This window comes from Onychostruthus taczanowskii, unplaced genomic scaffold (genome assembly GCF_017590055.1).
Source record: "Onychostruthus taczanowskii isolate IOZ18803 unplaced genomic scaffold, ASM1759005v1 scaffold105, whole genome shotgun sequence".
NCBI lineage: Eukaryota > Metazoa > Chordata > Aves > Passeriformes > Passeridae > Onychostruthus > Onychostruthus taczanowskii.
This window is the reverse complement of record NW_024497078.1, coordinates 1,646,332-1,658,345: the sequence shown is the minus strand read 5'-3', so window position 1 is coordinate 1,658,345 and position 12,014 is coordinate 1,646,332. Positions and strand designations below refer to the sequence as shown.

The window sequence follows — 12,014 nt, the reverse complement described above, 5'->3', positions numbered from 1 at the left end:
AGTCACCTCTGCTGCTTCCAGCTATCATCCCAGGAGTCAGATGAGACTGGAGGCTACATATGCTTTCAGAGAAAGCAATTTTTAGTCATGCTTTACACCACCAAAGACTGTGCTTTAGCTAAATTTGGTTCAGTATTGCTACACTCTAAGCAGCTACTAGCAGCTACTATTCCACATCCTATTTGCTAAGCAATCTTCCCAACAGCCTAAGGAGAACAGTAGAACTGTCCCTTTATCCACACCTTGCTGGTGAACAGTGTAAATCAGACATTAGATCACTACAATCATCATCAAAGCTTACTTTTAAGTTACTTTTCTTGCAGTGGCACCAATTGACAAAGATCCTACAGAAAATAATTCACAACACAGCAGATTCCTATCTCTACCAGACTTATTTGCCAAAATGTGGGGTAGGAACAGGGAAAGCACCACATCTTCAGCAAAGCTGCAAAAGACCACCATATGAAATACTTATTGAACCCTGTAATATTTAGTGATCCATTTCTTAATCTGAGCAGCTCACAATAGTTAACAGAGCTGTATAGAGCCATGGTTCAGAAGGAAAAGAACAGGAAGCACATTGAGAGGCTTACACAATGCCTTAATCTATACTATGTCAAGGGCCTTCCACCTTCTACTGTTTGCAGCCTTCCCCAGGAGCACTGCAGTCCTCTGTTCACAAGTCTGCACCTTTCCCTTGTGCTGCTGTAATGTTTCTATCCATGTCCTTCTGTCCTTTCTCCTGTTCTCCTTGCTCTCACAGCTCCCTACCTGCAAAGTCCAAGCCTGCTATGTTAGGGTTTCCGCAGGAAGTGGTGGACACTGATGTAAGAATCATCTTTTCCCCACCTCACACTTCCCTACCCTCATTTCACATCTTTTACACACACAAAAAAAGCAAAATCTAGCAAATAAATGGTGGAAAGTGGTCCTTAAAACAGCATGCAGGCACTTCCTGGTGACATCGATGCTTAACAATCAATTAACACACAACTCTTGCCTCTGGTCAGAGTGTGCTTCCACCAGTATCACAAGCTGGAAAAACAAGCAGGGATTTTGAGCTGGTCTTGATGAAAACTATTAGGGCAAAGTATTACCAAAAACCACCTGTGGCATGAGAGGGGACATCCAGGGGAGAAGAGTCATCTGGGGAGATCCCTGTGATGATTTTCTTCTTTGCTGGCCATCAGAGAGCGTTTTCCCTTGAGATTCTTTTTTCACTGCTACCAAAGGTAACTGTTGCTATTAAAGCTGTCATTTGTCATCAGCTGTGGACTGTCTCATTATCCTTTGTGCTTGAAAAACACTACTTCATATTGAAAGAAAGTACAAAAAATTGTATTCATTCCTGTGCAGGGGGCCAACAGCAGGTTTATCAATCACATTCTTCGTGAATGTTTGTGTTGCTGCAATGACCTCCATTTAAAGACCACAAGGACACAAAATCAGAAGACTATTTTCTGTATAATTTCCTTCTGTGGCAATGTATTTGTATTAATCAAAATGTTCTTAAAATGTACACCATTTTTGACAAAAGTTCACCATGATAATTAAACACTGGCTTAATACAATATAAAAAATATCAGCTGTCTCAAAGATTATAAAAACTCCAAAAGCAAAAGTTACATTTTTAAGAACTCAAACGGCCACATGGATATTATCCTTTTGGCTCAGCTGAAAAAGGAAAAACTAAACTCACTGTACAAATCTGGTTTTTTATGCTTGCAGGTACATGTGATCCAATGTCCAAAACAGAAACAGATCATCAGCAATTAACAAATATCCTATATTTTAAAATATATTAGCCACACATAACACATTGGTGTTATTCCTAGCATTTGAAGTGTCCTTTAGAGTAATTAATGGCTTATATAGTCCTTGACTCCAGGTTGTTCTCATTCTTTCTTTTTGGTGAAGTCATATGGTTTCCACCACTGTGCAAACTGCAACACCTTTTTCCGCTGCTCCTCAAAGTTCTGTCTGATTCCTTTTCTCCAGAGCCGCGGTTCCAAGTCCAACATGCCACCAATAATTTCCTTTGCAAGTAAAAGTAAGACAGATAATGATAAATGCAAAATTACCATATTACTTAACACTTTCTTATCACAGAATAAAGAAATACGTATTTTCAAATTATGAGATTGTCCATTTTCAAGAGCTAATTAAAACTTGAAGTTCTGAAAAATATACTGATTTAAACATAGAACTGCAATTGTTAGATGGTTGCCTCAGCAAAATTCTTGTAAGCACAGCACACTGATGTACTGCTTAAATACCCTAACATTGCAAGAATGTTAAAGCATTAGTGCATTTGTGATTAAGGTAAGTTCAGAGAAGGAAGGTTGCTCACTTTGCTGTTTCCAGTGTTATATTTCTCCCCCAATTTCTCTCATTTTTTTGCAACACTGGCTCTTTCAAAGAAATGTTTTCTGTGACACAGTAAAGAAAGGAAGAGTTTATTACAGCTCTCCCTGTAATAAACTGTAATATACTATCCCTGTAATAAACATTTTACATTATACATACCATGAGTAGCAATTTAACCACACGAGGATTTTAGAAGGAGTTGTCTATAAGTCTGTATGTGTATGCACACTAATTTATACAAGCAGGTGTCAGTGCACCTATGTATCAATACTATGGCCATGAAAATTCTGAAGTAGATGCAAGTACCTTCCATCTAAAGATTATATACCCATAATTTCAAATATCAGCAGTTCTGATCAAATTGAAAGAAACACCAATTTAGAATCACAGTCTCAGTGTCAGCTAGTGAAAAAAATCAACTGCTTCTTTCAACAAGCCAAGTTACAATGACTCATCAAGAAAAGACAGATAATAAACTCAGATAGGGTACATCAAAGTAACTGTTCTGGCAGCATCTTGGTTTAATTACTTAAGTTTTCCAAAACAGACTATAATTGGTAAATTAATCTTTTACATAACAATACCTTTCCAAAGTAATGAGGGAAATTGTGTTGATCTTCAATCACGTGAGCAAATCCTCCCTGAAGGCCAAAGTCCACAGAAAAGTATGGCAACCCTTTAGGAACCTACATACAAAACCACATTTTCAGATATTTAGCAAACATTGCTGCCATTTAGTCAACCTCCCCACAGGAGAACTAATTTGAACATGGTTTTGGAGTTGACAGTATCACGTTTTATTTTAAACTACTTCCCAAACCAACTACATGTAGGATAAAACTGCAACAGAGAAACAGTAAAGCAAACAGGTAAAGGAAAAGAACAATATACAGCAACTGGACAAAGCCACTGAAGAGAGGGTGACTGGGTGGCAGAACCTCCAGAGGCCACAGCAGGAATAGCAGGTAAGAGATGGGGACACCAGGCAGCAGTGTGCACAGCGGGCAAATGCCTCCCTGACTCCACATCTCTGAATTACGTAAGTTGAACAGAAATTTTAAAACAACCACTAGCAAGCAAGCTACATTTATTAAAGATGTTGACTTTGGACAACATTCCTATGGTAATAGGAAATATTTACCCAGTGAAAAAAATTGACACTCAGGAGGAAGGACAAAAAATTACCAGAAACCCCCTCTAGGTGAATGGACAGATATCATCCTTAGCTTGCCAAATCAAACAATAATTCTGTCAGCCTGCAGGGGAGATGCTGGATATCTGCCACAACAAAAGACTCTCCATCTAACAGAAGTGGATCCATTTATTGCTACAGTACTGCAAGTAATTTCTGCTGTTTCACTGCGACAAGTTATTTTTCACTCCTTTAATTGCAGAAGACATTTCTGTACTGGTAAGATTTACAAAGCCTCCAATTCATAAGCATTTCCTCTGCTACAGTCCAAATAACCATACAATTTTCAGGAGGCGTGTTCCATATATTGCTTGAAATACTGACTTTAAAAATAATTAAGATTTAATACAGGGGGCAATGTAGCATAGCAAGAAACTTTTAACACTTTAAATGGACTTTTAAAAAATCATTAAATAAGGAAAAATGGGTTGGTGGGTGACATCTTAAAGAAAAGGTCAGCTTTGTCTTATTTCTCACAATTTCTGCACACAATCCACCCATTAGGTGATGTCTCAGCCATGTCTGACCTTCCAGCCAGGTACCACCATCTCCCAATACAACTCTCCAAATGCCCAAATCTCAGCTCAGTCTCTAAGCCACACTCTCTGATCTTCCTGAAGCCTACAGGCATTTCTTACCCAACAATAATGTTAAAATCACAGAACTATGTAACAATTTATGTTCAGATACATTGTATTAATGTAAAGAACTGTCCTGACTTAATCTGAAAACTGGCCTATCTTCAATAAATACATAATAGTCACAAAAATGTATGGCTATATAACACACATCTTCCACCTCAATATTAAAATGACAGAACAATCTCTGAACCTCACCGATCCAGCATTATTCCTTTAAGATTTGTTTATATAAAGATGTTTCATCTCAGTATCCAGGAGACAGAGAAGGTACTGTTCCCTTGTTTTACAAAAAAAAGATTCATAATGCTATTTATGTTTTCACTTCATAAACTTAGCAACGCAAACAGCTGTTATAGGTTAATGAAAAGGACAAATCATATTTGTTCCAGGAAAGTAATTTGCAAATCTTTGATCTACCTTAATTCTTAAAGTTAATCAAGAATATTATGCCAGTACATGTCCTCAAAGTGTCAGCTTTGTTCTCAACTAATGCTGGCAGCTTAGTCCACCAATTGTTGAAATAAATGGGAGTCTTTTCCCTCATGTCAGTTAAGAGTGCAGACTGGTAATTCTCCTCATACCTATGCCATCTTCTGATGCACTAATCTAATTGTGTTCCCTTTCTTCTCTCTTTGAAACAGTTAATAATGGAAAAATGTTAGAAGAATTTGATGATAAATTCAGGACACAAAATACTTTATTACTTACAGATTTCCGAATGTCTTTTGAAGAAAGATCAATTAACTTCTTGTTCATGGACCACTCTTCATCAGACTCCATTATAGCTTTCTGTAAAATTATTTTATCTAAAGGTCAAACAGTCCTTCATACAGCAAATAAAGAACTAACTGCAGTGAAGTACATTGTAGCAGGGCAAGTAACAATAACTTCCTAACAAAGTTACTGTATTTTTGGTAACCTGTCTCATTTTCACAAGCTACTTTATAAAGACATTATATAGTATCTTCAGACCCACACAATTCAGATTCTGTTTCTTTTTTATTTTAAGTTTTGCTTGACATAAGTTTCAAATAAAAGGTCACATTCTCTTTTTACTCACCCCATACAAAATCTCTTATGAATTCATTACACTAAATCAGCCGTCTTTCTATTTTAAACACTAAAAGAAGAATCCAGATTAGTAGGATGATTGCTCTTAAAAACCAAAGCCAACTCTCTTCCCCATAGTATGGAATTGGGTATATTGTAGGGTAGGTACCTTTAAATTTCATTTGCAGTGCATTTTAATGGTAGATACTTCCAAAATAAATGACATTGCATTAAATCTTGTTCTTTCTCTTTCCTTGAGTATTCAAAGAAAACACAAGTTTTACCAACACTTGAAGCACAGCAGTCAGATCTGACAGATGGAGGGTTTCAAATGTGGTAAAAGTTACTGTATTGTTGCTCACCATACTGCTGCCCCGCTTCATCAAAACCTAATCACATTATTTCCAGAAAGCATAAATAGTATTTCAAAAATCAAATAAAATAATTTACTTATAAAAGGCAAATAATGAGCCAGTTGCTGAAAGCTGAAAGGACTCAGTTCCAGTCAGAAGCCTCAATGAACGTTTTCTTAAAGAGTCAGGGCAAAGAGACCACAAAAGCTGCAGAAGAAATATTTATCCCGCTGTAGAATGTTCATCAGAGGCCTAAGACATGTGTAAAATTTGGGTTTACTGAAATAAAATGGCGATTAAACAATATCTACATTGATATTTCTTAAAATAGGTACCATTACTTTCTCATTTAATGCTTGCCAAGGCACAAGTATTGTGCTTTAAGTTCATACTACAGGACTCAAGTAAGAAGTACTGCAATCCTTAAAGCACTTCAAGAGACTAAAATTCTCTCATCTTCTTCTAGTATTTTCAGTGCAGTCAGACTTGGGACAAATGCACAGTGAAAAACAGCTCTTCTACTGGCAACTTGAAAAACTGAATTATATCACACCACTTATTTTACGATCAAGGAATACTAGCAAAGAATGGATCCAGAAGCAGAATCAAAGAATACATCTTTTCAAAAATAGCACTTGAATATCAAATTTTTTCAAGAAATAGATGAATTATGATATAATCATTAAAATGACTTCATAAACAAAACCATTTTTATGTACCTTAAAGTAGATTGGAGCCATATCTCCTACTTCTTTTGGAAGAGGAATGCATTCATACACCATATGATACCTCTTCTTCATACTCATGTTTGTTTCTAGGAACACACAGTCCAAGTCTTTAGCTTCAAACATTTTCACCAATGCATTTCGGAACGTCTGTTTAAAGGCAAAAATTGTGTTATTTAAACTGACTTTGCAGAACTTTCAGATATAATGTATTATTTCACTAGCATATTATATTGGTAATAAACTAACAATAAAATGGAAAATAGCAGCAATCATACCAGGAAAATTATGTATTATTTACTTTTAAGATTTAAAATATTTAAGATTAACTATATTTCCTATGACAAAAACATAGGAAATCTAGGAAACTATTTTGAAACACACAATGTAATTAACACTACAAACTTAGTTTTAATAAATACCACATATTTTTACAGCTGAAATTGAAACTGTGTTGAATTTCTTAACTGCAGTGCTCCATAAAACAACATGGCTTTAACAGTAGGTCCCAAGCTTGCAATTCCTAAGAAGGTAACGACCTTTTACTGACTATAGTTACAATTACCCTTTTACTACTCTTTCCAATTATACAGTTCAACCAAAAAAAAAAAAAAAGAAAAAAAAAATTAGAAAAGGGAAGTATTTTTACTAGGCATGCTTGATCTTTAAGTAAAATATTAATAATTGCCTCACAAAATAAATCCGCCATCTTCACTGTATGGAAGCAAACCAAATGTAATACTACATGTGGCCTCAAGCTACATTTACCGGTTCCCTGTCACAGGGAGGAGGTGCTGCACCTACTCAAAGTGTATTTCAGTTAACAATTATGCTAGTTCCAGCGTCAGGGTCCTGCACACACCCAAGAGGCACTGCAGGGGCTGGGCCAGACCTGCTGAGGCTCTGGCTGCCTATGTGGTGGGAAGCTCTGATGCACTTCAGTTGTGAACTGGATCGGGTCCAGCAGAAAGAGATGGAGTATTAAAGAGTTATTAAAGAGGCGAGAAGTGTGGACCTGGCCCCCTGTCACTCAGGAGCTGTAATTAAGTCCAGGTTGTCTGTTTTGGTCCTTGCCCAGCCAGGTACGTAGCAGTTCTTGGCCCTGACTTCATCTCAGACCTAAGTCATCACTGTAAACCTGCCTGGCATCAAGGAGCCATGGATGACCTTGCCTACTTCCACAGCAACACTCCTGGCCTGGTACCATGGGAGTGTACCTTGTCAATGAGATGACCTCCCCCACCTGCCTTGCCCACCACCTTGAACTTGCTTTCCTGCACAGCAGCTGGCTCTGGCTGTTCCCCGGCTCTTGACAGTTGGCAATTGCATCCAAGATATGCAAAAGCATCATTCTATAGCTTAAAATGTTCAGATGATGAACAAATTATCAAGAACAAGGGATGATTTCTGAGAGTCATTCAAATTCATTTTCAAGTGCACACAAGATCTAATTTTCTGATAGGGTGAATGTTTCTGAAATTATCTCAAGACCTGGAAAAATGCTTTTTAAAAATGAAGATTTTTGTCTTACATGTGCTTCTATAACAATTTCCAAGTGTAAGCCAAGAAATCACTGAAACTGTAGGAGCCTCATAGACCAAGGTACCATAACCCTAAGATAATTCATAGGTAGTCCTTTTTGCACTGGTATTTTTTCCCAATTAACAATGCTCAGAAGTACAAACAGCACCATTAAAATGCAAATCCCATCTAAAGGTTTAAGGTTCCTTATTTTAATGTAAATGGATACTTGATAATTCAAACATACATAAAAAAATACACATCAGAAACATCAGCAAGTACTGAAGTAAAATAAAAGGAAAACAAATCACTACCAGGTTTTCAATGCAACAGGACTACAAATTGAGCTCTCCATCCTTTTGCCATCTTGCTCAGTATTAATCAAACTAAAAGTCTAAGAAACATGGCCAAATATATATCTAAACTAGGCATTTAAGCTCTTCAAAGCAGGCCCTTGTGCCCTGAATTTTTCCTCACTAATGAGTTGCTCCGTGCTGTGACAGGAGAATGCTACCATCATTGCCCTAAAGAAACTGATGAATTACAGCCAGAAGACACTGCCCAGTGTTCCATGAGGCATATGGGACTCTCCAGTGCAGAGTGACAGGCTACTCTAGATTAACAGCTTTTGTCTTCTCCTTGTCACTCCAGCCATCAGAACACTACTTCTGAAACACACTGAAGCAAGCAATGTGGTGAGATAGCAAAAGCTGAGAAAGACTATGACTTACAGCTGCTACCCTGCAGTATCAGCTGAAATACAAATCCACCAAAAAAGCCTAGAGTATCAGCAGATGTTAGCTAACTTTCCCCCGTTGCATTTTCTTGTTTTAAAACACATTGGACTTTTCCTCCAAATTCTGAGCAGGCCAAAGCATCAAGAATAATTAACACTGGAAAGGAGAAAGCCATCCATAAGGGGAAATAAGAAGGCTTGGTTTATGCTTGGATGCACACAACATTAATACAAGCAACAGTTCAGTCAACACAGAATGTGTAAAGATTTGTATCTTTTCACACTAAAAATATTCCATGCATATTTGCTTTGGCAAGTGAGCACATCAGTGTCTAAACTACACAATACATTAAATTCAAGAGCTTGAAGGCATACAGCATAAAGGAACTCTTTTTGCTTTACTCCAATACATCCTAAAAAAAAAAAAAAAAGCCCGCAAAAATAGCTAGCTAAAACTCATACTTCACACAACATTTTGTGAATACTTAAAGTGTGGCAATTTTTTTTCCCTTCAAAAGTAATAAAAAATATTTCTCTTGCATCAGAAAGTTAGTTTAGTCATTGGCTGTCTGCTTATACTCTTCCTAACATTTTCCAGACTTCTTCCTTAGACATTTCACTGCAAAGAAATATCTAAGAATAACTATATTTTGTCTATGAATATATTCACAGGATCAAAGGATAATGGTTTTATCAACTAGATGCCTTTTCTAACAAGTAAAAGACTACTGTTGAAGACAGGGACTGCATTTGCTTATCTTTTCATTATGCTATTTTCTTTCTCATACAATTTAAAATTTGTAATTGTTTAGTTAAGAGTTTGGGGTAAATAGAAGATTGAGGATAAACACACTTATCACTTTTCCGCATGCTCTTTTGTTCCTCCTGATCCAACTTGTTGCACTTATTTGTTTCTTATCAACTTTCTTAAGCATTTCTGTCATATGCAAGAGAACTCCTTTTCTTTCTGGTTAGAAGGGAGCATAATTTACTATACGAAACAACATCAGACATGAGAATCAATGTGGGGGGCAAATTTGAAAAGTCAGAGAATCCATCTGCCAGACTTGAGGCAAGACCAAAGTTACATTATTACAAACTTATAAATTATGCTGGTTTTAAATCTCAGCAGCTACAACAATGAAACCTTTCTCTAGTCTGATATAGTCTCCAATATTTCAATATAAGCGGTGGCAAATTGTTTTCCCCTTGTAATAATCGTGATGGCAGGATAGGGTATTGAAAACACAGTCAATCTCTTAGGCAGAAGCTTGTTACATCCCTCCCTTGATTTTCCATCTCCAAAGAAAACAAAACTCAAAATCTTCAAAATGTCTTCATAAGAAACTTGTAAAGCACAACCCATCATGCTTGGTGCTTTATTTTAATAATTCTCTTCAAAAAAGACAGAAAATTTGACTTAAACAGGGATCTCATTGATTTTAAGAGTAAGGTATTACTCTTTTAATTAATATCTACCCAAAAACAGATTAAAAAACTGAAGATATGTAAACAACATATTTGTATTTAATTTTAAATGTTCTGCCTGCTCTGACAATTCTTTTCTTTTCCTTGGAACTCCCAAGAGAATCCTATAAAGCCAGTTATTCTATTTTCTGTAAGGGATCAGCTGTACCTTCTTCATTTCCAATAGACATTCCTCTAACATGGTTTCAAAGACCTCCAAGGATGCACATTCTGCAGCATTCCAGGAAACTTCTTCTACTGCTTATAAATTGAAAATTTGCTTCAGTATTTACCCTGCCTCTCTTTCCTGTTAATATTTGACCACTAATTTTCATCCCTAATGTGAGAAGGTTCTGCCCCTTAGTGGAATCAGAACAGAGCTGCCAGACTGCAAATTATGAAAATATGTACTTATGACAAGAATGTTATTATCCACAAGAAAATTATTTTAGAAAAGGGTTAGAACAGGAGACAGTTTCTCAGCAGACCTGGATTTCTTCCCAGATGTCTTCATCCAAAAGAGTGGCTGCAGTATGGTGCTGTAGAGGGGCTATCAGGCAGTGACCTTCCGTAAGGGACTGGCTGCTTGGTAGAGACAAGTACACCTAGGAAAAACAAACAAAAACTCAAGTGCCCAGTTTTCCAGTATTAAAAACCTTCCCATTGCTGAGGCTAAAAAATTCACCATTTGTTAAATTCAAACAAAAGAAGCCATTAGCTATTAACTACAGCAAGGTATTAGCAATTTTAGTGCTTTTTAAAAGGGCCCATTGTCCACCAGTAGATCAAACCAACCAGTAGTATCCAGAGAGCAGTTCCACCACCAAGGCATTAATATCACCCTTATAAAGCAACTGCTATCATAACTGCTATGCAATCACACTGTTTAGTGCAGTCCAGTATTTTTTAATATGGATACATGTCTGTATGCATTTTTAATAAAATGTACATGTATCTATATCTATATAGACATAGATATAGATCTAATGCATACTCCATGTCATAGTTTAACCTGGCAGGCAGCTAGACATCACACAATTGTTCACTCACTCCCTGTTCCCAGTGGGATAAGTGGGAGAGAATCAAGAAAAAACGTAGAATTTGTGGGTTGAGATAAAGACAGTTTAAAAGCATAGGAAATTAAATGACGATGATGATACTAACAACAACAACAACAATGTACAAACCAAGTGATGCACAATCAATTGCTCACCACCCACCCACTGTTGCCCAGCCACTTCCCAAGCACTGGCCCCTGGCCGACTTTCCCCCAAGTTTATCCACTGAGCATGGTATCATATGGTCTGGAATATCCCTAAAGCCAGTTAGGGCCAGCTGTCCTGCCATGTCCCCTCTCAACTCCTTGTGCCCCCACCACTTTCTCAATGGTTGGGCAGTATAAGAAGCAGAAAAGTTCCTGAGCACTACTTAGCGACAACTAAAAACATCAGTGTCTTTTTAACATTACACTCATCCTAAATCCAAAACACAGCACTGTATCAGCTGCATACCTCTCAGCTGTATAATTCTGTATACCTGTACCAGCTGTGTAACTCTTTACCTATAAAGAGTTTCAGATCAAATGAAATCATCACTTGTAAATGAAAACTGTAGTAAAAAAACCCTACAAAAAACGCTACATTTAAGCATTTCAGATGTTATAAATCCAAATATTTATGCAACTTTTAAAAGCATTAACAGAACCAGAAAGGTTTCCAAACCAAACTTCTTTCTATTTCAAAGAATTCTAAGCTTAAAAACTGAATTCCCCACTTAGTTTTCTTTGGTATCAAGACACAGTTCTTCACCAGTTCAAATTTCCTTCAGTGAAGTGTGATTTAATCTTCCTCAAATCCACCAACAGTCTAATCTCTGCGCTGAGATCTTTCATTATTACTCTTGTCTTCTACGAACATGAAGTCCTGACATCAAAGATTAGCTTTAAAATTCATGACAGATTTA

General features: G+C 36.8%; 1 protein-coding gene across 2 annotated transcripts in view; it reads right to left on the bottom strand.

Moving 5' to 3' along the window:
- Nucleotides 1–1,185: 1,185 nt before the first annotated feature.
- The window catches only part of CWF19L2 (CWF19 like cell cycle control factor 2), a 59,865-nt gene continuing 49,036 nt past the window's right edge, over nucleotides 1,186–12,014 (bottom strand). For both annotated transcript variants that reach the window (XM_041414727.1, XM_041414737.1), the window contains exons 14-18: nucleotides 10,541–10,657; nucleotides 6,323–6,478; nucleotides 4,909–4,989; nucleotides 2,952–3,053; nucleotides 1,186–2,036 (exon numbers count right to left, since the gene is read on the bottom strand). In XM_041414727.1, coding sequence (XP_041270661.1) covers nucleotides 1,896–2,036; nucleotides 2,952–3,053; nucleotides 4,909–4,989; nucleotides 6,323–6,478; nucleotides 10,541–10,657 — 597 coding nt within the window. In that variant the 3' untranslated portion in view covers nucleotides 1,186–1,895. The remainder of the gene's footprint in view (nucleotides 2,037–2,951; nucleotides 3,054–4,908; nucleotides 4,990–6,322; nucleotides 6,479–10,540; nucleotides 10,658–12,014) is intronic.